The sequence below is a fragment of the Microtus pennsylvanicus genome, chromosome 4 (genome assembly GCF_037038515.1).
Source record: "Microtus pennsylvanicus isolate mMicPen1 chromosome 4, mMicPen1.hap1, whole genome shotgun sequence".
Classification (NCBI taxonomy): Eukaryota; Metazoa; Chordata; class Mammalia; order Rodentia; family Cricetidae; genus Microtus; species Microtus pennsylvanicus.
This window is the reverse complement of record NC_134582.1, coordinates 105,594,341-105,622,324: the sequence shown is the minus strand read 5'-3', so window position 1 is coordinate 105,622,324 and position 27,984 is coordinate 105,594,341. Positions and strand designations below refer to the sequence as shown.

At 41.5% G+C, this 27,984-nt stretch overlaps 1 protein-coding gene and 1 long non-coding RNA gene across 7 annotated transcripts; one reads left to right on the top strand and one right to left on the bottom strand.

Annotated features, from left to right (window-relative positions):
- Window positions 1-3,771: 3,771 nt before the first annotated feature.
- On the bottom strand, window positions 3,772-6,448 carry LOC142848825 (uncharacterized). Its single transcript, XR_012910481.1, has 3 exons — window positions 6,368-6,448; window positions 6,117-6,177; window positions 3,772-4,566 (listed from the first exon to the last, which is right to left on the bottom strand). It is a non-coding gene; the product is annotated as an uncharacterized LOC142848825 (long non-coding RNA).
- A 286-nt stretch (window positions 6,449-6,734) lies between these two features.
- On the top strand, window positions 6,735-27,703 carry Slc17a2 (solute carrier family 17 member 2). 6 transcript variants are annotated; one of them, XM_075971006.1, is made up of 14 exons: window positions 6,736-6,801; window positions 6,899-7,040; window positions 11,978-12,087; window positions 13,947-14,158; window positions 16,356-16,589; window positions 16,699-16,786; window positions 18,354-18,440; window positions 19,511-19,629; window positions 19,741-19,902; window positions 20,348-20,480; window positions 20,566-20,713; window positions 21,470-21,560; window positions 22,939-23,100; window positions 26,899-27,703. In XM_075971006.1, the coding sequence occupies exons 2-13, from the start codon at window positions 7,003-7,005 to the stop codon at window positions 23,071-23,073; spliced, it is 1,557 nt and encodes a 518-aa protein (XP_075827121.1). In that variant the 5' UTR covers window positions 6,736-6,801; window positions 6,899-7,002; the 3' UTR covers window positions 23,074-23,100; window positions 26,899-27,703. The 6 variants fall into 6 exon arrangements, with proteins under 6 accessions (XP_075827124.1, XP_075827120.1, XP_075827122.1 ...); XM_075971009.1 differs by having other exon boundaries at window positions 6,735-7,040; window positions 14,021-14,158; XM_075971005.1 differs by having other exon boundaries at window positions 6,735-7,040.
- The last annotated feature ends 281 nt before the right edge of the window (window positions 27,704-27,984 follow it).

The following is a 27,984-nucleotide window of genomic DNA, read 5'->3' as shown; positions in this document are numbered from 1 at the left end:
CCTTTGCTGGGGTGAGGCTGTCCCGTGTCTCCCTTACATGTGTCACTCACTCTGTCTTCTTTGGGGACTTTAGGCTAACTCTATCATGCCCTTTTGTTTTCCTTTCTTTTAATCCAGTAGCCACAGAATTGTTTTTTCAGTGGTTTATTTATTTAGAGAGGGTTAATATTTCATGATATTAAGGTGTTGAAATAAGGGCAGCGGGGCTGCGTCCCCAGCACCCCAGCCTCCTGGCTAGCTTATGCCCCGAAATAACAACACACAAATTGTATCCATTTAAACACTGCTTGGCCCTTTAGCTCTAGCCCTTACTGGCTAATTCTGATATCCCGATCAACCCATCTCTAATAATCTGTGAGCACTGGTCTTACCAGGAAGATTCTAGCCTAAGTCCATCCTGGGTCGGAGCTCCATCGCGTGCATCTTCCCTGGAGCAGGGAGCATGGCGTCTCTCTGAGGCGTCTGCTCCCGAGAGGAGAGCTGTGGAGTCTGAGCTCACTTCCTCTTCCTCCCATCATTCTGTTCTGTTTACTCCACCCACCTATGTTCTAACCAATAAAATGGGCCAAGGCAGTTCCTTTATTAGCCAATGACCTTCCTCCATCATTTTCCCTTTTTCTGTTTAAACAAAAAAAAGGAAGGCTTTAACTTTAACATAGCAAAATTACATATAACAAAACAGTTATCAAATAAAAATTACAATAATCTTTATCATAACTAAGGAAAACTATAACTATAACTAACTATTCTTAACTCCATCAAAGACTCCAGAAAGATACAATATTACCTAAGCAAACAAGAAAAAAGCAACTTTTAAAACTCGAGAAATGACAGAGACATCTCACTGCCTGGACAGTCACCCAAAGTTCCTCTGTACCGTTGGGGCATCCATCTTCAGCCTTCAGGCCCATGGTATCCAGCAGATATTTCCATAAAGCAGGAAAATTCAAAGTCAGTTCAGTCACTATCTGTTGTGTCCTGCAGAATGTCTCACAGACTCTTTCATGAATCAGGAACCCCAAAAGATCATTTCACCTTAGGCAAGTTCAGTAGTCCTCTCTCTGTGGGTTCTCTGTGTCCAGTTTATGCAATAGTCCAGGCAAGAGCTGTTTCTTGCCCAAATGGCTATCAAACTCCATAACGAGCCTCTTCGATGCCCATCTTCCTCTTGAAGTAGATTGGTGCTGCCAGGAGCAGAGTGTTTCATTGTCATGAAAAGTCCTAAGTTATTAAAACATTTAAAATGCCATATTCTATAATCTTTGAAAAATATGAAGAATGCCTATCTAAAATATATCTACGCACATCTAGAAAATATTAACTAACATGACTACAAACTTGACTATTATTTATGATTATCCATCAACAACCTCTATTTCCTAATTATACATTACATTTTAATAATGAACTACACAATCACAATACCTTAATCAATATCAGAAATACATATACATATAACAAAATTGACCGTAAATCTCTATCAATAAAGCAAAATCTATACTAATGCAAATTATTCATACCTATATCATATCCCCCTTTAAATGTAAAAGAACATTTATAATCATTTTTTGGGAATATGGGCACAGTTATTTCTCTCCAAACTGCTTCCTGCTGAATGGGGGTGTCGTTAATTAGGTTTTTCATGGTATAACCTGTGTGCTAGTTTCATCTCAGTTGGCAGTTGAGCAAAGCAATTTTCTGAAGATGTTCACAGCAAACCTTCAGGAGGACGTGGTCCATCATACCAAATCGGAATAGAAGAAATGAACAGGGTCTCATCCTCTGTGAAAACAAAAGAAGACTCTCTCCAAAGCATCATATCCTTAGACCCAAATTCTGAAATCATACCCTCATGATATCCGTTCTGGTTCCACTTGGCAGCCCATATAATGAAATGTCTCTCTGTACTTAGCTCCTTCACAGTCAAAAATTTTAAAGAAAACACAATGTACATAATCCAGACTCTCTGTGAATTTTCCATTTTTAAGTGGCTTATTTTTCTTTATTTCTTTTAATCTCTTAACTATCTGTACTCTGTCTCTTTAAAGACTTTACCTTTTTTTTTTTTAACCATTAACTTTATTCTCTATATTCTTTTTCTTCTCTCTCCCAAGCCTATGTACATTCATCCAACAGTGTGGCCTTTATGTCTGAATCTGTTTTATTGTGAATCTGCATTTTTTTACTATCCAGGAGCACTTTTGATTTGTGCCTTTAAATCACTAAGCGCTTAAGAATCTAAGCTGTGACATTCCTAGGTTAACTTTTTGCTTTTTGAGCATATATCTTTGGCCTGGAATAACTCTGTAGACCAGGCTGTCTTTGAACTCTCAGAGATCCGCCTGTCTCTGCCTCCCAGGCATTGGGATTAAAGGTGTATGCTACTACACCTTGAACTCACAGAGAACTGTTTGTCTCTGCCTTCTAGGCACTGGGATTAAAGGCGTGTGCTACCACACCTTGAAGTCACAGAGGTCAATCTCCCTCTGCCTTTCAAGTATTGGGATTAAAGGTGTGTACTACCACACACAATTCTCTTCCTTTTTTTGTTTTTTACTTTAAGAACTTCAACTTTTAGTCTGCATATATTTTTAACACACTGTAAACCATTTAGAAATTTTCTTTATCTTTGAATCTCTCTTTACTGTATATCTCTCTTTTTCTGACCACATGAGTCTTTAATTTACCAAGCAATATCAGTAGGACTAAAGCCGTGGCTTTGCCAGCTAGATCCAGTCCATTCCTTAGCTTTTCAGCCTCATGGCTGAGGTTCTGGTTATAGCCATGTTTACTGCCACAACTCTATGGCATTTCAAGGTTCCTGCCAGCAAGCGAGCTTCAGCAGCCTGTGCTTGCAAACCGCACGCGTAAAAGAGTCAGAGTTTGCCCTGGCAGGACAGCCCAGAAAGCCGGCATTTTTAAATGGCACAGCTTTTTTCCTGCTACGGCTGAAAACCGAAAAGCATGGGTTCAGCTTTTCATCAACATTGTTTAAGTGATTTGTGGCAGGACCTCTTAATGAGCTGCAGGGATTTGCAGCTAAAGCTGAGTGAGGAAGCCTCTTTTAGATGAGAGTGCTTGCTTGCCTCTGGCAAGCAGAGTAGAACCAAGAAATGGCAGCTACCAAGAAAACATGCTTTACTCTTTCCCAAGCTTTCTCAGGCTTTCAGTGGATTCAGTTGTCCACACGTCTGGGTGCCATTTGTAGTAATAAGAGCGGCGGGGCTGCGTCCCCAACACCCCGGCCGCCTGCACGGCTAGTTTTACCCGAAATAATTACACGGACACTGTATTCATTTAAACACTGCTTGGCCCTTTAGCTCTAGCCCTTACTGGCTAATTCTGATATCCCAAACAACCCATCTCTAATAATCTGTGAGCACCGGTCTTACCAGGAAGATTCTAGCCTAAGTCCATCCTGGGTCAGAGCTTCATCGCATGCATCTTCCCTGGAGCGGGGAGCATGGCGTCTCTCTGAGGCGTCTGCTCCCGAGAGGAGAGCTGTGGAGTCTGAGCTCACTTCCTCTTCCTCCCATCATTCTGTTCTGTTTACTCCACCCACCTATGTTCTAACCAAGAAAATGGGCCAAGGCAGTTCCTTTATTAGCCAATGACCTTCCTCCATCATTAAGGGTTTTCCATCTAAGAACACAGTATTCGGTTCTTGTCTTAGTTACTTTTCTATGCTCTGCTAAAACACATGCCCAAGGCAAATGGAGAAGAAATGGTTTATTTGTGTTTACAGTTCAGTAGGGTTAGGGTCTATAGTAGGGGACAACATGGCAGCTGGCAGCAGAGATGGTCACTAGAGCTGGGGGCTGAGAGCTCAAGTCTCAAACTCCAGCACTGGAACTGACATAGGATCTGATACTCAAACCTGGCCCCCAGTACCACGCTTTTTCCATTAAGGTCATACTTCCTAAGCCTCCCCACTGAGGATCAGGCATTCAAATCTCTGACATCTATCATTCAGTCGGCCACAGTTCTATTTAGACAGATTTTGCCTTACGTCCTTTAATAATTTATTGTTGTTGTTGACTCATACTGTTTAAGTAATTACTGTTCAAGTAAGTCATTACTTGTTCACGTAACTGTTGCGAATTTTACAGTTTTTGTTGCAGGAAACATTACAGCATTTTTCTATTTGTCTTCTGGAAAATCTATTTCTACTATTGGGAACAAACAATCAATTTACTGAAAAGAATGATCAAGTTTCAAGTCAGCTTACCAAATTCCCTTGATGGTTTTGCAGCTTACTCCTCAGTCATGAGAAACCATACCAACCTTCCATGACTTTGCCCAGGGTAGTCCTTCCCCCATGGTATTCATTCAGCCTATGAAACCAGCCACAGCCCCACCTCCTCCAAGAAGCCTTCCTCGGACACTTCTGTGTTGGCAGGGGTCCTTGTTTGCTCTTTCCTACTATCTTGTGCAAGATTCTGTGGCTTGCGTTCATTGCCCTTCATCATAGGTGTCTGTCTGTGTACAGCTCCACTCAGTGGACTTTGGGCTCTGTAGCTCATGGGCATTAAACAAATTGATATTCTCAGAAAGTGAGCGTCATGTCTAGAACATACCAAATGTAAAAAGAATTGAGAAGCATTTTAGTTAAACTGCTTTAACTGGGGACAATTGTCAACAACAATCTAGCGACACATACGTGTTTAAGACTTGACCAATTCTGTTCTATCATTTTTGTTGTTTATGAATGTAATACATTCATAAATTACAAATACAGATGTAATATAGTCAAGGTTTTTCTAGTATTGGGTACTAAATTGGGGGCATCCTGCACTCCACTACTGATCTATATCCCTAGATTTCACTATGTAGCTCTGAACTCTTAAGCCTTCTGCCTTAGTCTCCTAAAATCTAAATTGTCTAAATGTGAACCACACTGAGTTTGTCACGTGAAAATCACAGTGTGAGTAAGGAGTTTAAGCCAGCTCAAAAGACCTTGATTCTTTTTCACTGTGAATGTAACTCAAGAAGTCATTCGTCCCATAAGCTACTGTTTACTGAGCGCAGTGCTTTATTCTGTTCAGGCTGCTGCAGCACACCTCTGGAGCGAGTGTCGCCCTGCAGACACTCACAGGGCCAAGAGAAACACATTTTGGAAGTAGGGGCTTCTAGAACTGAGGAGATAAGCATAGATTACTTTAAGTACCCCAAGTTTGTAAGTGATCTATAAATACAGTACTAATGGGCAATTATGGCAGCTGGGGAGATGGTGTTGTGTAGCAATATCCTGCCAGATGAACATCCATCTTGAGGGAAGCTCCTTAAGATCACAGGGAAGTGAAACATTCCATACTGTAGGGGGCCTCCTTAAATTCAGGAAGTAAACAACTCAAAGACTTCAGGAAGTCCCTGAAACTTACCAGATACATTAGGTCCCACTCTCATATTATGTGTGTATGTATCTATGTATGTATGTATATGTATATACATGTACACACACATACACACACACATATTCAGACAAGATAAGAAGATAAGCCTGGAAGAAGCTCTGGCCAGCTGAGCACCTGTGCAGTGAACTCCAAGTTTCTAGTTTCTGTGAGCCGTCAGCCATGCTGGTGTCAGCCTCTGATGGTGCAGCTCTTAACAGCAACCCCTTCACCTCTACTCCTGTAAGTAACCCCAATAAAGCTCAGTCGTTTGCCAAGTTGGACTTCGGTGGGCTCCTTTCTTTGGTCTGTTGTTTGTTCCCTATCTCAGTGAGCAGATCTTTTTCCGTGTCTCCCTCAGGAAGAAGTGTCACACAATAGATGGCTCAGCAGTTAAAAGCACACACTGCTCTTCTGGAGGACCTGAATTTGTTTTCCAGAACCCTCATGGGGGGTGGATCGGTCACAGGTACCTGTAACTTCAGCTCCAGGGGTTTTCAGGCCTTCTTACATACTCAGACACACGCTATACATGCACACAAGTACACACACATACGTCAATAAAAATAAGAAGGTTAATATAGTTTAAAATTTTTTTAAGTAATTTTAAAAAATCAATAGAGACCACTCAGACTGGCTAAGGGGCTCTTTTGGGGAGCTATGATGATAAGACTGGGGTCAGAAGCTCAGCGAGGGTGACCAAAGGTAGAGAGGGCAGGTTCTCACCTTGTTTTAGGATGTCCAAGAGGCAAACTAGAAAGACCTGCTGCCATCCACATCCAAGAACCTAAAAGGCACAAAACAAACCCAGGAGCCAGGAGCCAAGAAAAAGCACCTCAGGGTGACACAGAGAAAAAGGAGGGCAGAAACAGGGACATTCTCAGAGCCACAGTTCACACTGATTCCCTGTGGGCGCCAGAGGCAGGAGGACAGTCCAGCTGATACCTTGGCAGGAACATCTCACTAAGGCCGTCTACCTGTTAACAGAGATTTCATCTCGTTTGTCCAAGAACTCGGCATTATGAACATTTCAAGCCTAGTTTCTTAATGCGAAAGCCAGTTCCAACAGGTGGAGTGCTTTGTCTGTGGACACAGGAACCATTTCTGTTTCCCACCCTGCCACTCAGCTAAACGGCTTGTTGACTGAATGACTGTGCGCACTTCAAAGCAGAAAAACATAGTGACATCTTTGAAGTATTCACTAGATCAGTGAGAACTTGAAAGTGAAGTTAAAAATTAAGCGGCCAAACCAATTGCAGACTCCCTGTCCTGAGGGTATGGGGTCAAACCTGGCGGTGTCCCATTCCCACGTGACTCACTATGGTTCGTGAAGGGAAGGAGAAAAGGAACGCCCTCTTTTCCCAAGTTAGTTTTCTAGTCTAGGGCTTCAAATACTAGTTTAATGGTGAAGGTAAGTGTGTTTCTTCTTTTAAACAGGATGCTAACTACTAAACTAGGAGAGATGCATTCATTAATTTTACGAGCACTCAAAAACACACCAACGGCAGCCTGAGGATCTCCATTTGGAAATGGTGTCCGGTTCCAAAGTGAAGAAGAGGCTTTCTTCCAAAATAACCATCCAACCCAGACCCTAAGGCTGGAGAGGCCATTGATGCTGAGGTGGTCAGTGGTCACTAACCTGAGGAACGCGTGAGTATTGGCTGGGGTATGTGGATGAGTTAGTTCACTTGGCTTTGGCTGTAGAATGAAAACAAAAAATGAACTGACGAGGTTTAGATTTGGGACTGTGTTTAGTCTCTTCCGGTTCAATATACTTAATCTTGGCTTTCCAGAAAATGAGACTGACAAAAATCTGAATAAGATGAAGATCCAGACACCTTGAATGCTTCTAGAAGGCTTGCTGTCTTGTACAATCAAGAGGTCCTCAGACAGACTGTGGTGGGTGCCTGCTGTTCATGGGTGGGAACCATAGCAGAAACGATTCAGTGAGGATCCCTCTCTCATCCTACCCAGAGGGAATCCTGATTCGGAAGCGCAGCTCCAAACTGGGAAGAGGGACCAAGTTGTGAGCCCTTGTGGACAGCGCTACAGTTGAAGTGTGCTTGGTTTTTTGGCGTAACACTGACTTCTAGAATTTTTCACTTTGGTCCTAGGACATTTTTTTTCTTTTTGCCATGATTTAACTTATGAATGCATTGTCTGAGTAATGTAATAACACATGGGATGGCTCATTTTGTTTCAGTCCCTCAGAAAAGTAGAGAGCAGACGAGGACTTCATTTTGCCTAACGCTCTGAGGATTGTTTTCCTCATGTTCTTTGAGGTTTGTGGCAAGATCTTCATCCATGTTGTAGATTCCAAGGCAGAAGAACTCACATTTTAAAAAAGTTTAAAACCAACCAAACGTTTTGTCAAAATGCTTTTCTTTGCTATATGCCTGTATTTGTTTGTGGGTCTAGATGGTCTAACACGGTCTGAGAGGGGACATAGTGGCTGTTACTAATGTTGTTAATACTAGTGACATTTGACAATGTAGAACTCCTTGCAGTGAGTGACCCAGGCACACCTCATATTTTGTTTTCACACAAACAGTCCCATGAAGGAATACTGTCCCCTCTTTCCCTCTGAAACAAGGCTATGAAACTTGCTATGGTTTGCGCAGAGTGGGAACTCGGGCTCTGAACTGCTGGCTCCTGATATTTGAACAAGATGCAACATTTGCTCTGAGTAAACCAGGAGACGGGGCTAACAGAGTTATGTAAGGCAAGCAGATTGTTAGGGAAAAATCAAAGAGTATTAGAAACACCACTGCAACAAAATGATGAGTTCTAGACTGAGAGGGCTAGGTGTCTATAGCCCCATTCCCCCTGAAATAAAACCCTATATGCAGAATCATAATGTCTATATTTTCCTTTGCCCCTAAATACAACCCATACTGTCATAAACCTTTTTAAACACAAATTTTACTTGAACTTAATTTCACTTCAGTGTTTATGGGTCTACTTGCAACCTTGTCATTAGGATTTACTATCATTTCCTGAATGGTTTCCATGGTACCAATTGTTTACAGCTAGACTTTGAATGATTGACTGTCTTTCAATTGCACTAACGACTTGTAACTTTGTAAACCCTAGTGATTGCTTTAGAAGCATTATTTCATCATTATTATTATTATAAATATTATATTATATATTCATTATATATTCAAATATATTATATCAATATATTTCATTATTTTGTCATAGAAAGACTACAGTTTGGAAAGGCCAATTTTTATGTTTGTCTTAGGAAAAACAAACACTAGACAGCAAAACAACAGAAAATTATTAAAACAAAATTCAAAGTAATACTTGAAGGCAATAGAAGCCACGTGTGCCCGCCTGGGTGGTGGAATGTAGCTCAGAGGCAGGGTGCTTGACAGGCTCACGTGGTCCTAGGGGCAATCCTTGGGGAAACAAAAGGCTGTAAGACTCTTCATTCCTGTCCCTTTTAGGCTTAGACTGAAACCGTGGTCAGAACAGTTTATAATACAGTTCCACTAACAGAAAAGGCAAGAGAAAATTGGATTGTGTTTCTTTAGTATTCAAATCAAAGTTCAGCTTAAACTTTATCATCAAATGCTCTTTGGGGGTAATGGTTAAAACTTTGAAGACTTCAGAATGAAGCTTGTAATCGTTTTTTTTAAACTTAACTAGAATGTTAAGAAAATGACAGGACAAGCAGGCTGGCCTCTGAAGGGCCAGGTGCTGGCCCTGTGAGCTATAAGGAGGAGACAACTTTCCAATCTTCTGCACGGCCTTCCTCGCCAGAGATGTGCGCATCTTCAGCAGAAGACCCGAGTCTTGGCCTCTAGCACTGTGTACAGAGCAGTGGATGAATCCTGGCGTCATCTAGACGCTAGTGAGACTTGGAAGCCTTTCAGGCCAGAGCAGCCAGCCAGCATTAGCCCCAGTGCTCCTCTGTTCTTCACAGCAGTTGAGCCTAGATGTGGGTCCATTGTAAGTTTCAGTTAATCCCAGCTCTCAGGAGATTGAAGTAGGAGGATCAGAAGTTCAAGGTCAACCTGGTCTACGTAGTGGACTCTGTCTCAAAAAAGAAACAAAAATGGGGGCTGGAGAGATGGCTCAGTGGTTAAGAGCATTGCCTGCTCTTCCAAAGGTCCTAAGTTCAATTCCCAGCAACCACATGGTGGCTCACAACCATCTGTAATGAGGTCTGGTGCCCTCTTCTGGCCAGCAGACATACACACAGACAGAACATTGTATACATAATAAATAAATAAATAAATATTTTTTAAAAAAAGAAAAAAATCTCAAAATTGAGATGTCTAAAAGTTATTTGTAAGTAAACTTTGTTTCTTCAGTAGAGAAGTAGGGAGGGCATCAAGCAGGACCATGATGCTTCCTGGCCAGACAGCCTAGGCTGATCTGCAAACCCAGGTATTGGTGATACATTCTTTTTTTTTAATATTTTATTTATTTATTTATTTATTACGTATACAATATTCTGTCTGTGTGTATGCCTGCAGGCCAGAAGAGGGCACCAGACCTCTTTACAGATGGTTGTGAGCCACCATGTGGTTGCCGGGAATTGAACTCAGGACCTTTGGAAGAGCAGGCAATGCTCTTAACCACTGAGCCATCTCTCCAGCCCCTGGTGATACATTCTAACTCAAAAAACAAGATGGAAAGTTTTTGAAGAATGATATGAGAGTCTGACCTCTAGCACCCTTACACACATGCACAAAACCTGAACATACATGAACACACACACTTGCACATGCAAATAAAAATCATTCATATGAGAAATAATGAATAATACAGTTAAAGTAACTCCCAGAGTCTGCCCTTTGGTAACATCCATGGTTCCATTTGTATAATTTGTTTTCTGTGTATGTACATTACACGTTATCCTGCTTACACTTTATGAGTACAAGTATTTCTCCGGTATTATCTCAATAGATTTTTTCTGTTTTATTTTTGTTTTCTTTGTCTTTCTTTTCTTTTCTTTCTTTCTTTCTTTTTCTTTTTCTTTTTTGAGACAGGGTTTCGGTGTAGCTTTGGAGCCTATCTTGAAACTTACTTTGTACACCAGGCTGGCCTCGAACTCACAGAGATCCACCTGCCCCTGCCTCCCAAGTGCTGGGATTAAAGGTGTGCGCCACCACCACCCAGCTAATATATTTAAAAGCATTGTTTTAACAGAGTTCATGAAAGGAAGTTCTTAGAACTGACCCTCTGAACTGTGTCTCCAAAATTTTGCTGTTATAAAAAATATTCCAATGAATATTTTTGGATGAAATTCTTCATCAATGTCTTCTATTATGGCCCTCTGTCCTAAGGTCACAGATTATTAGAATATTTAAGAGTGTGGGGTTCAGAAAGTATAAAATCCTGAGTTATGAAACACAAATATGATGCAAGTGGTTTTAACAATCATTGAAGATACAGCCTAAAATGGATATAATTTACAAGATTCTTAGAATGTGGATTTTTCTGTAAAAGAAGCAAATGAATAATATCCCTCTCAAAGACATACAAATACTGAATTAAACATGCCCAAATTTGGGGCCATAAATTTTATTTGCTTTTCAATGTAGCTAAATTCATTTATGATTACAGCAAAAGTCCCCTGTCTAACATAATTTTATAAATGTTTTAAAGATATTACCAGCTCTCCAAGCTTGTTCCAGGACAGGCACCAAAACTATAGAGAAACCTTGTCTCGAAAATAAACAAACAAAAAACAAACAAAAGGATATTGTCATCTCAATAAAATGCTCATTGATTGTGTAGTAAAGAATATTTTTAAGTTCCTTTTTAAAATTGTTTTTATTGAGCTATATATTTTTTCTGTTCCCTTCCCATAAAGAATATTTTAATCATGGAAGGGAAGTCAAGCTTGAAGCAGCTACTCATATTACGTCAGTCAGAAGGGAGTGATGCATGCATGCTAGAGCTCAACTTTCTGTTTCCACTCTTATGCAGTCCAGGGTCCCCTGTCTAGAGAATGGTGCCACCCACATTGGATGAAACTTCTCGTCTCATTAACATAATCAAGATACTCTCACATGAGGCTACCCATAGGTCCATCTTCCCAGGTGATTCTAGATTCTACAAATTGGCAATTAGCGCTAACCATCACAGCCTGGGAAGGTCATGTAGCGTCTTCAAAGAAGATGCCACAGAACATAATGTTTGTCCAGAGGGAACAAGAAAATGGTCAGGATGAGAGTAAAGGCTGCTCTGGAAACTTCATCATCAGCTCTTGAACTGAACTGTCCTTTTTGTGGTAGGCTATAAGTAATGATGCTTCCTAGCATTGCATGGGATCTCTGTGGTTTGATAATGTGGCTTCCTTCTTTCAGTTTTTATAGCACCATACAGAAAGCAAATGTATTCAAGAGATGAAAACATGGGTGACTAGAGAATTTAAACAATTTGCTTCAAGGATTTACAGTCAGATTTCCTTATAATAACACAGTCTACTGAAAGCATAGTCAGAATCTAAAAGAGTCAGAAAGAAAAACAAATGAACAACAAATGCCCACCTCTTCCTGATCCCTAGAGGAGGCAGCATTGGCAAGAGGAGGCCGTGTGTCATTTCTTGCATGATGTTCTTCTCATAGGTCAAAGCCTGTCGTGGTGACAGTGATTCGGAGCAGTGGAGAACTCCACCACAGAGTGCACACCATTCCCCCAGGAAGCAAAATGAATGAGAAGTCAACCACCAGGAAAGGTAAGGCCACTGTCCTTGTTTGCAGGTCGTTAGAGAAGACTTGGTGCCTGGCTCCAGCTCCTTCACCCTCACCTGCTGTCCTCTCCCTGCCTTTCCCTATACTGCTTAGTGAACTTCTGATCCCATTTCAGCCTCTTGGGGGCTGGGATTAAATGAAACAGACCAAGCCTCCATCTCAAACTGTCACCTTCTACCTTACTGTTAGGAGACACTGTGGATTAATCTGGCAGAAATTGAACCAAATAATCAATAAATCCTGTATGTAAGGAGTGCAATGAGTTTTGATCAAGTGATTTTAAAGCAAATTATCAATTTAGGGACAGATCCCTGCGGAACACACTTGCCAAACGGCTGGCTACTTCCTCTGAGCTTGGAAACTCAAATTGATATTGAAATAATTCATTTGTAGTTCTACCCCTCAGGCTACTTGGAGATTTCATCCATGTATTTTTCTGTTTCTTCATAGACTCCGTTTGTGTCCCACAACTCTGTTTTCCAAATATGCAGGGGGATAAAAGCCTAACCCGTCAGTCACATGGAAATCCCCCTAATATGGGCCCATTGTTTTATTTTATTGGAAATAAATATATAATATCAGTACATACACTATATATACATATGTTAGAAATATGCTGAATGTGTAAATATATACATGTGTGTTATACATCCAGTGAATACTACTCTGTATCATTTCACCTATAAATTTAGCAAAATTGTTTCTGCATATTTGTCTGAGAAGCTGAAGAACCATGAAGGCAGGGTCTAGTAACACGCGGGGGAAGAGGAGTCAATAGAGTGTCCAGCATACTGTGAAGCATCGGCTCTCAACTGGGCATGGTGGTGAACATCTGCAGTCCCAGATGTTCCAGGGGCTGAGCTGGGGTGTCCCTTGAGCCTACGAGCTCCAGGCTAGCTTGGGTAACAAACTATAAGACCTTGTCTCAAGGAAAAGAGGAAGCCGAGAACTGGGATAACGAGGGAGAGTGTTCAGAATGGGAAAGGAGAAGCAGATTATTTCTCTGAGCGTTCAAAGGAGAGTCCTCAGACAGGGAAGTAGCATCTCTGAAAGGAAGCAGTCAATGTGTGATCTCACAAAGCCCTGTAAGAAATGAACATGCTAAATAAGATGAAGCACTCATTTGTAACTCCCTGCCATGCAGGAAGTTGGCATTCATGGTTGGCTCTGCCTTGTTTCCCCAGTCTCTTATTTTGGAGCAGTGTAGCATGAGATCCTTGCATTAAGGTTTTCCCTTTACTCATCATCTGTCTCTAAAAGAAGGCCATATTTGCATGATTCCAAACTCATCACAATTATTCTAGTAAAGCTAGCAAAACAATATGGCAATGGGGTTTGGAGGCAATATTATTTTGGTGAAAAAGGGGTCATCGGGATTAGCTGGGTCTGATGACAACTGGTCTGTAGTTCCAATATCATGGAAGGGTGAGGCAAGTTCAAGACCTTCATGGCCTTCATGAGTTACAAAGTAAATCCAAAGCCAATCTGGGCAACTTAAGGAGACCAGTCTCAAAAGCATTCTAAAAATGCCAGGGGGTGAAGTTCAGTGGAAGATTGTTTGCCTGATAAGCACATGAAAAGCCAGGATTTAATCTCCATTATAAGAAAGAAAGAAAGAAAGAAAGAAAGAAAGAAAGAAAGAAAGAAAGAAGGAAGGAAGGAAGGAAGGAAGGAAGGAAGGAAGGAAGGAAGGAAGGAAGGAAGGAAGGAAGGAAGGCAAAAAGAACAACGAATAAAGCAGTTGTTGAGTCATGTGACCGGAGTTCTCGCAGACTTAACTGCGGAGGAAATGCAAACAGCCGCGTGCTTTAGGGTGCTCACCTTGTAACCCTGTGCTACCTAGATTCAGGTTTCTGCTCCTTGCGCTATGGGCTGGCTCTCATCATGCACTTCTCCAACTTCACCATGATAACGCAGCGTGTGAGTCTGAGCATTGCCATCATCGCCATGGTGAACAGCACCCAGCATCAGGACCCAGCTAATGTATCCACGGACAGCCCTTTGACCGACCCTCTCAGTAACTGGAGCAGAAGCATCAAGGACTTCAGCGGGCGGGTGAGCGCGGTGGAGAGAAGGTTCTTAGATGAGAGAAAGTAGCAGTGACGAAAAGGAAAAACCTGGATGGGAGGTTTCAGTCGTAGCTCTGCTGGGTGTGGAATTCAGCTGTAAACTGCAAGAACTGAAATTATTTTTGAGGCCTTGCTTGATACTATGATAGTAATAATCGTTCTTTGAAGTAATATTATAGACAAGTTGTAAGAAAATGTTAGCAATTTAAAAATAGAACAAATAAGCTACTTGGGTATCTTCAGAGAAAAACTAGTTACTCCCTAGGGAAACCCTTCTGTGTTATCCAATTCTATCTGAGTCCCTGCAGCTTTCATCATTTTTAGCTATTTATAGCTCAAATTCCATATGAAGAGAAGTAGTGCTTATGATTCTAGTCCTGTGGAGAATCGGTCTCCCCTCTTCTCCAGTCAGCAGCTCCCCTACTGTGGCTGAATAAGGCAGCTTGTCATCTACTTAAATTCCATTTCAGCTTAAACATGTGTGGTTCTTTTTCTTCTCTTTTTCACAAGCTGCCACATTTTTTTTTTTACCATTTTCTTCATTAACCAATGAGTTAAACAATCCCTCTATCACTAGTTCATCCTGTCTATATAAAAAAGCCATAAAGATACCCTATTTTTGCAAGCACCCTTTATCCCCCCACTTCCTACACATTTCTAATGTCATCCCTATAATTCATGGCTTATAATTGTTTTATATTTCACCTACCCATTCACACTCCTGGGTTCGGGGACTCAGGGCACCTTCAAGTTAACTGACATGTGTCTGGACACGCTGTGCTCCGCCAGAGCCTGGTCCTCCTCCTCAGAACACACCCATCCATAAATGGTCCAGAGAAGTCTCTGCTCCTAGCCAGCACTGTCACTGTCAGTATGGGAGCACTTTATATCCCAGATGCCGTAAGCCCAGTTTCCTTTCTTCCTTGTTGTCTTTACACAAATCGCAAGCATCCTTCAAAAGATGGCTCAAGATTGTTGCCTCTCTTGGACCTTCCCAAACTATTTTCCCTTCCTCAAATTTTCTGTTCTATTTATGTTCATCCCCAAATGTTAATTCTAGTATGAATCATACTCTGAATTATAATAATTCTCTTTCTTTCCTTCCTTCCTTCTTTCCTTCTTTCTTTCTTTCTTTCTTTCTTTCTTTCTTTCTTTCTTTTTTTCTTTCTTTTTTTGAAACAGGGCCCCTCTCTATAGCTCTGGTTGTCCTACTACTTGTTATATAGACCAGGCTGGCCTCGAACTTACAAAAATCTGCCTTCCTCTGCCTCCTTAGTGGCAGAGATTAAAGGCATGTTCCACCAACTCCTGGCTGGTAAGAATTATCATAAGTGAATAAAGTATTTCTTATATTACACTCTTTGGTGATCTAATTTATAATATGATTTCAGATCTAGATATTCAGAGACTATCAAAGTTAAGTATTGAACTATGTCAGAATTTATTCATTCATAATGTATACCTTAGTAACTTGGCTCTTCCAGTCAGATGGTCCATAACTAAACTTGATTTTTTTTTCAATCAGGGGTTGATAAGAAATCAGCAAAATTGTATTCACTTTATTCAATGAGAGCCAGTGGTACTCAGGTTTTAAAGGAAGTTCTTGAATAAAACAAGGCATCCTGCTGTGGTTGGTTACTCTTTCTATCCTCTCACCACTGTAACTGGTCATCTTTTTCTTAAAGATTTGTTTATTTTTTTTTCTGGGTGTGGGCCTGTGTCACTATGTATGTATGTCCTCCACCTATGTGCCTGGCATCCACAGATGCCAAAAGAACATCAGATCAACTGGAACTTAAGTTATGGTTGTGAGCCACCACATGGGCTCTGGGAACTCAGTCTGAGTCTTCTGCAGGAGCAGCTCGTACCATTAACACTTAAGACATCTCTTCAGCTCAACCCCACAATTGTGTGTCTTTCTCTCCTTTTTTTCTTATGTTTAAAACTTTCCTTTTCTAAAGGAAACAAATTGGGGATAGAGTGGATTATTTGTAAAACAATCAAACAAAAATCATAAGTTAGGTAAAATTTTGAGAGAGAAAAAAAAAACCTAAACCAAAATAACTATTGTTATGATAGAATCTCTTGGATACCAAACAACTGTGAGCATAAAGTAGATTTTTAAATCAGGATGTCTTAGCAGAGAGGGTTCCCCTTCTCACCTTTTTTTTCTTTTTTTCCAGGCTGCTGTTTATCAGTGGAGCCCAGAGACTCAGGGCATCATCTTTAGTTCTATCAGCTATGGAATCATACTGACTCTAATACCAAGTGGATATTTAGCAGGGATATTTGGAGCAAAGCAGATCCTTGGTGCTGGCTTGCTCATCTCGTCCCTGCTCACGCTGTTTACTCCACTGGCTGCTGACTTTGGGGTGATTTTGGTCATCATCATTCGCACAGTCCAGGGGATGGCCCAGGTATCCAGATGTTTTATCAGACTGACAGACTGAGTGGGATACAGAGTCCCAAAATCAAAAACAAACAAACAAACAAACAAAAACATGATCTTAATGACTTTTCTTGCAGGGAATGGCGTGGACTGGTCAGTTTACAATTTGGGCAAAGTGGGCTCCTCCACTTGAACGCAGCAAGCTCACCAGCATTGCTGGCTCAGGTGAGGATGCATAACACACTGAGGAATTTAGATTTGGTCACATTGGTATTGAGGAGTCATTGAAGAATCATGGAATGCACCACTCCTATTTATTAACGCCAATTACTACATTATAATGTTCTTGGGGGAGACTTCAGAGCAGCTTGTAGACCTGAGAACACGTATGTGAAGAATAGAGCTGAGATCCTATCAACACCTCACTCATGTGTCCAGCACAAGGATATCCTGTTCTCTGTTCCCTCCTGTTTGCTTCGCCATCAGCATCATCACTACTTCCTCTAGGTCAAACTTCCCACAGCTAATCTTCCTTCTCTGGCTGGATTTCTTTTCTTTGTATCAACGTTAATTTATCTTTTATACTGTTGAGGCAATTGTTTAGTCTTCCAATTACTATTAATATAACTTTTTCTGCTCCTATCGCCCATTATAATTTTATTGTCATATTTACATTCTACATCACTTTTCAAATTAAAGGCATACAATGGTGTCATGAAATCAATTTAGTGGCAACAAAGCCTGGGATTTAACATGAAAATTTACGGAGAAGATAGTATAGGGTGGGAGAGTAGGATAGGATAGGATAGAAAGAAAGAATAGAATAGAATAGAATAGAATAGAATAGAATAGATAGAATAGAACAGAATAGATAGAATAGAATAGAATAAATAGAATAGAATAGATAGAATAGAACAGAATAGAATATATAGAATAGAATAGAATCGATAGAATAGAACAGAATAGATAGAATAGAATAGAATAGAATAGAATAGAATAGAATAGAATAGAATAGAATAGAATAAATAGAATAGAATAGAATAGTAGAATAGAATACATTGGATTGCATTCATATTGCACAGCTAATGCTAATTAGCTAATGAAACCTTTCTGAGGTTTGTATGTGTGATTGTATGTTCAAGTGTTTATGTACACTAGGTATATGTAATATTGCTATGTTAAATGCATTTCCTACCTTGAAATGCAGAGTCTGTAAATACAAGCTGTAATTGTCGTTCGGTTTTGTTTATTTGGTTGTTATTTATTTGACACAAGTTTTAGTAGATAGCCATAGCCGGCCTGGTACTCTAAATGTAGCCTGGAGTGGCCTCAAATTCGGGTTACTCCTCTTTCCTGAGACTCCTGATTCCTGGAATTACAGGCATGTGCCACCACACCAGGCTGTTGCTGTCAGCATTGACCCCAGGTTCCAGTTGTAATCTAGTTGGAATACATTTATGAGAGTAAATTTTCCTCATGATTTGCTTACAGATTAGGCTAAAATCTCATTGAAGGTAGGGACTGTACCTTTTTAATTTTGTAAGTTGTACTTGGCAAAGAGTTTCTATGTCAAACTGAATAGTTAGAGTTGGTTACACTGCTATTAAGGGGCCACTGAAGTAAACTATTGCTTATTACAATACTTTTTATTTCATGTGATGTTGGGAGAGTCTTGTGAACAGGAGTGAATCCTCACCCAGCAATTCCAAATCAGCTACCTTACTGTGAGGATAGCGTCCACGTTCTAACCGTTGCTATTTCCATAGCTGATTTTTCTCCGTCTTCTCTTTAGGGGCAGCATTTGGATCCTTCATCATCCTCTGTGTGGGGGGATTAATCTCACAGGCATTGGGCTGGCCTTTTATCTTCTATATCTTTGGTGAGTCACTGTCTCTTAAATCATAATTTAACTTTAAGTCATACTTCTATTTTTCAGTCATTGATTTTAAGACATACATTACTCGTACCCTCCCAGTGTTTTTGTTAGGTGGAAAATGACGAAGAATGTTGAGGATTGGTAGCTTTCTTAGCATAGTTCATGTGTCTTAGTCTCACACCTTCCCAGTGGTTTGGACAATCCACGTGCACAGGGCAGATGAGGTCATTCTTCACATTCCAGCTTCTGAGAAATCAGTTATAATGCCTATCCTGCCTTCCACACACACCTTCCCAGTATCTCTACCACCATATGCAGTGCCTGGCCTTGGGACTCTGTGCAGTTAAGACATCAGAGCTGGTTGAGTGCACCTTCAGTTTGGGAGGGATTTAAAAAACATTAGTCCCCCAAATCATTTAACATACAATATTTTGAAATGACAAAAATCCCAATAAGTAGACAACTTTCTGCAGTTTGTTCTTTTGTTTTAGCTAACCTATGATATTGTTCAACACATCCCTGGTGTGAGGCGCCTTCTCACTAACAATGTTAATCCCAATCATTTTGTTTCATGTATGTTAACCAGGCATGGAAAAGCTTCTCTTCCTGGGACTTCACAAGGGATTTATAGTTTGAATACAAATTGCAATCTCTTGCAAACATATTAGAAATAATTCTATGCTACAATGGCTGACTTTATGGCCAGTAGTTTCATGTGTGCATAACTACCTTTCCCTTCAGTCCTGACCATGCAAACCAAAACAAGACGATGACATACGCACTCAGAAATTGCTGTTAGGACCACATGAGTTTAAACACTGGATCCCCAAGACTCAGCTGTGCTGTGATTTACCCATGCCCACATTATCTCCAAGATTCTGGACAAAAAGCAACTCTCTGTTTGAGAGTTCGCATCTAAAATGGTTCAGTTAATGCGTTCTGTAGGGTGGAAAAGAAGATAAGGGAAATTCAGGTTTATATGGTAGAATAATCCTAAGTTGATATTTCAGACAAGACCCTATTCTTCCAAAATATAAATCTACCATGAAAGTAACTCCATTCCTACTTCCCAGGTAGCATTGGCTGTGTCTGCTGTGTCCTGTGGTTCACAGTGATTTACGATGACCCCATGAATCACCCATGCATAAGTGTGAGGGAAAAGGAACATATCACATCCTCACTGGCTCAGCAGGTACACTACACCCTCTCCTTCCAACCCATGGGTCATGCAGAGGTCTGCAGAGCACTGTTCGTAGGGAGATCATCTATCTTAACGCCGACGTTGGTTGATGTTTTTTTTCAGTCTAGTTCTCCCAGAAGATCCATCCCCATCAAGGCGATGGTCAGATGCCTGCCACTGTGGGCCATTTTCATGGGGTTTTTCAGTCATTTCTGGCTGTGCACCATAATCTTAACATACCTACCGACATACATCAGTACGGTGCTCCACGTTAACATCAGAGATGTGAGTACACACCTCTCCTGTGACCCTGACAATAGTGACTGTGGTGCTATGCTGCCCGTTATTTCCCAGTGGATAGAATCATTTAACTCTCACAATGGCGGTGGCAGAGACAATGTCATGATTCCCATTCCACAGCAGTTTAGGAATTGGACCCTCGGAGGTGAGATTATGTGACTACCGCATGGCATACCTGCTGTGCACCTGGGTTCCTAATCACCATGGTCTTTTGCTACTCGCACTGGTTCAGAAGTTTCCCCCAGAAATTGGCATAGCTTTTCTCAGGAGTTGGCTGTCCTACCTAAGACAGCACTCTTTCAGTGGGACAAAGGTGTTAGTTTCCCTCAAACAACTTGGAGTGGTGGAGGTTAGGCGGAGATGGTCTGTGTGATAAATGCTGGCGCCTCGCACTGCTCTGTGATGTTCTGTGTCCATTTCCTTCTTTCAGAGTGGGGTTCTGTCCTCCCTGCCTTTTATTGCTGCCTCAAGCTGTACAATTTTAGGAGGTCAGATGGCAGATTTCCTTCTGTCCAGGAATCTTCTCAGCTTAATCACAGTTCGAAAACTCTTTTCATCCCTGGGTAAGGATAGGTGTGTGGATTCAGGTAACCAATCCCTTCCTTTGTGGGATTTGAGAAGCTTCTTGACTGTGTCCTTCTTCTCCAGGGCTCCTTCTTCCATCAATCTGTGCTGTGGCTCTGCCCTTTGTGACTTCTAGCTACATAGCAACTATTGTTTTGCTGATACTCATTCCGGGAACCAGCAATTTCTGTGACTCGGGGTTCATCATCAACACTCTAGATGTTGCCCCCAGGTAAGGGCTTGTCTGTTGCCTTTATCAGACCTCCCGAGTGTTGGTAGATCTCAGCCGACAATGCCACTGTGCAAAGCCTGTCTGTTGCTGACATGCCCTAAATCAAAGCAGAATGACAGATAACTAGAAATGTTGGTTCACAGCCATGGCCACGTGTCTCATTCCTGGCTAGATAAAAGTTTTTCAAGTTTCCTGATAAGAGATTAGACTGTGTGTTTTGGGAAAAGGCCACAGACATCTGTTTTGGAAATATTCAGGGTTTTTATCCTATCAGCCACCAGACATGGACTACTCACCATGAACTAGACCTATGCTAACACATACTCATAAATCAATGTATGTCATCATCACAAGTATATTAGGTGGATCCTAGTATGCCCTTCTAATTCAGGGGGAGGAGATAAGGTATAGCAAAGGATATACAATATATGTCTGCGATCGCACAAGGACAAAACCAGGACCTGAGGCAGAGAGTGGCCTCTGTCCACATCCTGTCTCTTATACAAACTGCCTTCTGCACCGAGCAGTGTGACGGAAACACCCAGCTCCCACAGAGATTCTGTCTCTGGTTATTCTATTGATTCAGTGGACAGATAATTTCAGAGCTGGTAAATAGATGACATCTCTTTGGATGTCTTTTGTCATAAAAACCGTGCTAATCCAAGTGACCTAGCCGTTAAAAAAAAATGAGTTTCACGAACGTTCAAGTGCTACAGGTGTCCCAGTAGTTTCTACATAAAATCGTCTCCTCCACAGATACGCAAGCTTCCTCATGGGCATCTCCAGGGGATTTGGGCTCACTGCAGGAATCATCTCTTCCACCACCACCGGATTCCTCATCAGTCAGGTTGGGCATGTTATTGAACATCTGCAATTGGCAGGTATTGTTTTAGGCATTGAAAATACACACTGTGTTCTCAAAGATGGTAGGGTTGGCCATGGGAAACAAACATGGATTTGAACACTTAGTTTATGAACACCTCTAAGTCGGGCAGAGCCTGGCACGCCATGCTTCCCAGGGAAAGAAAAATGAAAGCTGAATATTTCAAAAGGGATAGGCATCCACTTTGTGAAAATGAACTGTTTGAGTGCAAATGGTAGTTTTTCTATGACTTCCTGGAGGTGGAAAGAGTGAGGGGCAAGAGTGAATGACAGATCAGCATCTAAAGACCGGGCTCACAGCCAAATAGACGAGAGAGAGGTCTTCACAATGGTGAGAATGGGTAAGATATTTCGAGAATTAGTAAGTGGTGGAGACAAAAGGAAGGAAGAGGGAGATCATGAGGAGCCCAATCCGATTAATTATAAATGTTTTTTTTTTCAAGCTAGGGTTTCTCTGTAGCTTTGGAGCCTGTCCTGGCACTAGCTCTTGTAGACCAGGCTGGCCTCCAACTCACAGAGATCCGCCTGCCTCTGCCTCCCCAGTGCTGGGATTAAAGGCGTGCGCCACCACCGCTTGGCTTATAAACGGTTTTTAACCTCATAAAAGGAAAAACCAAGCATCCCAGGGTCAGTTTAAGGACATTAAACTGTAGAGAGAAGAGAATGACTGTGAGAATTCAGGGAGCACGGGGTGGGAGGTTTGCTCCAAACCTGCAGGTTGGACTTGTGAGCAAGAGGGACAGCAGAAATATTAGAGTCTTGCTAAGATGGAAGAGTATCAACCTGAGAAGCATTTTTTTCTTTTGTTTTTAATTCAGCTAGATGACCTAGATTCCAGGCTGATTTCTGAGGAAATTTATAAGAGTCCACTATGATGATAATGCCACCAATGAACCATGATTGGCCTGGCAGGAAGGCTTCTCAAATAGGTCAGGTGTAGCTCATACTGCATTAAAAGGTCTTTGTAGGGAGCTGAGCTGGTGGGACTCAACAGCCAAAACACTAAACAAAGAAGAAGGGTAGGTCTTAATGATGCATTTCAGTCACAACTGAAAACTTCCTTAACTGTTGAAATTCAGATTTCTGGAAAAATATCAATATTGTTTCATTTGTTTTTGTTTGAAGAAATAGCTACCACAAAATAGGATCCAATATGCTTTTTTGAGTCATTTGGTTCCCAACAGTTTCATGACCCCTGTTGGCTGAGAAGATGCTAAGTACATGTTGTATTTGCCCCCTAAATTTTTTGTGATTAGTATTGCAATATACAAAGGCGAGGATTTGTACAATTGGTGGTGAATGAATTTATAACATTAATAGTTATTGTGTTTTTCTGTGTTCAGGATTCTGAATCAGGATGGAGGAACGTGTTTTTCCTGTCTGCTGCTGTCAACATGTTTGGTCTGGTCTTTTACCTTATATTTGGACAAGCAGAAATCCAAAACTGGGCCAAAGAAAAGACTCTGACCCGCCTCTGAGGATGTTGGATTGGAGACCCAAATGAAGTACTGAGCCTTAACTTCCTAACATATTTTGCTTATCTCTATTCTTTCTTTGTACTCATGACCATAGACACAGCACTTCTCTACTCTGGTTAGGTGCTAGCTTCAAAATCATATGCCCAGGCTGCATTATTCAGAGTGAGTTAGTCTGGGGTGGAACCCAGGTACCACTACATTTTAGACTCCCCAGGATCTTTCCCAACATGCAGCTGTGGTTGATAATTGGTAGAGGAATTTTCAGGCAATCATAGTCACCTTTGAATTTTCTTCTTTGAAGCATACTAGACAGAACAGAATTTAAATCTGTAATCACAGAATTAACTTTGTCTTTTTTATAATACTCCATGAAACATGGGTGTCTATGTAGCTAATTGCTGTTAAAATAAAGATGCTAAGGTTAAACAGGGTGTGTCAAAATTATCTAGAATAGAATGAATTCTACAGGTGGAACAATATTTATGAATTCTAGCTAATTCCTTGGAGGTTATTACCAGAAAATGATAAGGAAGTGATGAGTCAATGAATGAAGCTAAAATTGAATACAGGAAGAGAACTAACAAAGTTGGAAGGCTTATCACATGAGAAGAACAGATGGACCTCAAAACACTGAGAGAGTTTAGTCACATGGTAAATGATAGGAGGAGGAAAGAGAAACACCTTAAAGCTAATGGGTAACTTCTACCAAGGAAGAAATTGTCAAAGATAAAGTGATCTGGAGAGAGGCATGGGAAGAAATTATAACAAGAGAAGTTCATCCTGAGGGTAGAGGGAGTCCATGTGACCTCCATAATCTTGCAAATAATCATCTTCAACTGCAGTGGTAACTGACTTTGTATCTTACTTTGTAAAATACACTATCTAAGGTCCCTCCGTAGGATACCTCATTCTGTTTTTGCCTTAATTTCCATTGAAAAAAATAGTATCTTTAAAATCATGTTCCGAATTCCAATACAACCACAGGACTAGAACCTTAGATGAATTCATCAGGGGAAGAGAATCTTCTTATCAGGTCAGGGTTAGAACCAAAAGGAAACCTTTAGCAGATGTAGGATACTAGCTGGTGTCAACTCCTGCAGCTGATGCTGAGATGGTAGCACATTGCTTCTGCTTTCCAAATATTTATCACACACAGAGAAGGCGTCTGTAGGAGACTAGGAGAAGCACGGAAAGAGAGATGACATAATGAATTGCCACATTATGTATGGGGGAGAGGGAGAGCTCTGGAAGGAACGGATAAACAAAGGGAGAGAGGGAGGGAGGAAAAAGAGAGTTAAAGAGACTCCAATAGAAAAAAATGGACACATGACAGGATTCAAAGAAGAGAATTCTCCCCTAAGTGTCCTACTAAGAACTAAAAAGGAAAAAAAAATCCTCTTATTCCAGCTTCCACCCCACCTCCCAGTCCATTTATGACTATATTTTCTATTTCTTCTTCCTTAGGAAACCCTTCCCTCTGAATCCTGCACTCAAACCCAGCTTCGTGGTTATAGGTGTGTGTGTGTGTGTGTGTGTGTGTGTGTGTGTGTGTGTGTGTGTGTGTGTGTGGTCTGAGGATTAAATGGAGAAGGGAACAGAAGAGGAGAATAAGAGGAGATAAGGGGAAGGACAGCTAAAACTAAGGGCTATTTGAGGAGTCATATGCCACATGGAAGCCTTTACTATAATAGAAGCTTCTTAAAATAAATACATACATGGAATAAAGAACTCTAAATGGAATCACCAAGAAGCTTCCTCCTGCATTAGATGGGAACAAATACAGAGACCTACAACTGGACAAGGTCCAAAAAGTGAGAGACCTGGGAACACTCAGTCTAAATGGGATATCTCATTCAAATCCCTCCCCTCAGGGCCCAGGAACTTGAAAAGGAGGTGGAGAAAGCATAAGACCCAGTGTGGGTGGAAGATACCAAGGACTCAAGGCCTTCTAGACCCAACAGGGGTGACGCACATATGAGCTTACAGTGATTGTGGAAGCATCCACAGGGCCTGCACATAGATAGTATATCCCTCTGAGCCAGATGGGGTACCAGTGCGGAGAAAGGGAGTGGACACAAGCCCTCATCCTTATCCCAGAAGCTTTCTCCAGCAGACAGCCATTCACAAGGGAAACATTTGCTTTCTCTAATGAAGTCACGCAGGGTATAGAAATCATACTTGAGGTCAAGGCCTCATGCCCTGCCATAGATGGCCAACACAAAACCAAACCAATAGTATTCTTTAAGGATTTTTTCTCATAATGGGTTTTCTGTGCTTTTAATTTTTTTTAAACGTTACAGGTCTTTGGCTTGTCCATTGTAGTTTCTGTTTTCACAGGAGTTCCATGTGTGTGACTACGTATCTCTGCATCTGTGTGTGTTTCTTGTGCTTTTCTTTGGCTTTTTTTTCTTTTTTTGTTTATATGTTTGCTTTGTCCTATTCTGATTAGTTTATTTTGGGTTTTTTGTTTGATTGTTTTCTTTGTTTTCTAATAAGAGAAAACAGGTGTGGATTTTGGTGGGTGGAAAGGTAGGTTAAGATACATAGTCTCCCTCTGTAGCCCAAACTATTGAACTCGTTCATGCTCCTCTCTCTTCTCCTGGTCCTCACTCTCCTGAGTGCCAGGAGGGCAGGATATGCTCACAGGTCTGGCTGCTCAGTTGCTTTTCGGAAACCAGGAAAAGTGGAGGTCACAGGACAACTCAGTTGAGGCTTCTCAGGAACCACTAGCCGCTTTTGGTTTTGTTTTGATACAGAATCTCTCATTGCATGAGCAATCACAAAGTAGAACAGCCAGAGATCTGAAAGTTCCTGCTTTCCTAGCACAGGGCCTATGGGCACACGTCACGATGCTCAGCAGCTTCTATCTGGCTTCTAGAGAATCTAAGTCTCAATGCTTGCCCAGCTATGGCTTTACTTTCCCTCCAGCTGCCCTGCCTCTTTTGATGTGCGACTCCAGCTCCAGAAAGCATCATCCAGTGTTTTTTTTTGGGGGGTGGGGGTGGGGGTGGACAGGGTTTCTCTGTAGCTTTGGAAACTGTCCTGGAACTAGCTCTTGTAAACCAGGCTGGCCTCGAACTCACAGAGATCCACTTACCTCTGTCTCCCAAGTGCTAAGGTTAAAGGCATGCACCACCACTGCCTGGCTAGCACCATCCAATCTTAACCGTGACTTTTCTTCAGTGGTCCAGCTCTATGGATCCACATAACCCTACCACCTAGGGGACTATCAGAAAACAAAACAAAATATGTCATGAATGTAAGGAGAAAGACACAGAGGGGCAGAAGAAAGGTTGAATGCCACAAAGATCGTTGTACGGCATCGTCACCTATAACTCCACTGTCACTCTGGCATGTGAAAATTCTTATTCATGAATGACTGTTTAGATAATGCAGAGCTTGGCACATGGAATTTGTTTATCGGTGAATCTTCGGCCTCACACTCAGAGAAATGAATTAGAACATGTCCAAGAGGCTCAGGGTGCTGACAGACTATTTCTTATAACCCTGGTACAATGAAACCAAGAAACTTTTTCCTCTTGAGCCCATATGATCCTTTTTCACTTATTTCCCTGAAGCTGTCACCAAGCTTTGCACTGGCTTCCTTTTGGTCAGAACTGCCATGCCCCATTGTGTACGCATGGCACACAGAATAGAGCCAATTCCTGCTTCTTTTTCCAGTTGCTCCATTTCTAGAGTTAAGAAAATACCAGCTGATTTACCCCAAAGTTTCAGTAAACACAGCAAGGGCATTTGGAAAGGGGTGTTCTTAGTGACATTGTCTCTCTACCTGCATCCACTAAGCCTGGTTCTTTTGGTTTCCAGGTGAGCGCTGCCTGGGAGGGAGCCCCACACCTTTAGAAAGCCCTGTGGATTTGGCTGGCTTCTTTGCTGTTGAATGCTCCACACTGGACTTTCTCCACTACCACCTGGTTTGTTTTCTCTTTGGGACTTGGCACTGATTCTGACATGACTGCTAACTCAGCAATCCACGGTCATTGCCCTGTTGCCTCATGGGTAGGATGTCATCATGCCTGCCATCCTCCCACCTCCTTTAGACTTGGATATTAACATTATTCCAGTCCTTGTGACTTTCACCCTTCATGTCCTGTTGGTGCCCCTCCAACTCCTATATGTGAACTTGTTTCTACTTGTGCTTGTCCATACGTCCACAAGAATCTGCAAACCTGAGTGCTTTGTGAGTTTTGAACCAGAGGACCTTTCCCTCTAACCACAATGTTCAGCCCCCATCACCAAGCCATCACTCTATCATTCATACTTTCTGGCATTCTTGTTTTTCTACCTGGAAAATTGTAAGAAAGCATTTGGTCCCTGATGTGAGATTCCCCTCTGTATGCTGTGAATATGCTTTATTACCATTGGCTAATAAAGAAGCTGATTTTGGCCTATGACAGGGCAGAACAAAGCCAGGGGGAATATCCAAACAGAAATATATATATAGAGAGATATATGCAGAGGAGTCAGAGAGATACCATGTAGCTGCCAAAGGAGAGAGACAACAGAATCTTACCGATAGGCCACAGCCATGATTAATAGATTAATAGAAATGGGTTAATTTACGATATAAGAGCTATTTAGGAATGCGCCTAAGCTATTGGCCAAACAGTGTTGTAATTAAAATAGTTTCTGTGTGATTATTGGGGTCTGGGCAGCTGGGAAACTAACGAATTGTCTCCTTTTACAAAATAGCACCCACTGCCTGCATCATGGAACAACATAAGACCTAAAAAAAGCTTCAGAAAAAAAAGAGGGCTTCTAGACCCACCAAAAAACTGGAAGTCAAATGGAGCTTCTTGGTAGCCGAAGATTTTTAGATAGGCTCTGTTTGCTGTCAGTGAGCAGAAGCACAGCTACTTTAAGACAAGGCTTCCTAATTCAGCTTTAGCAACA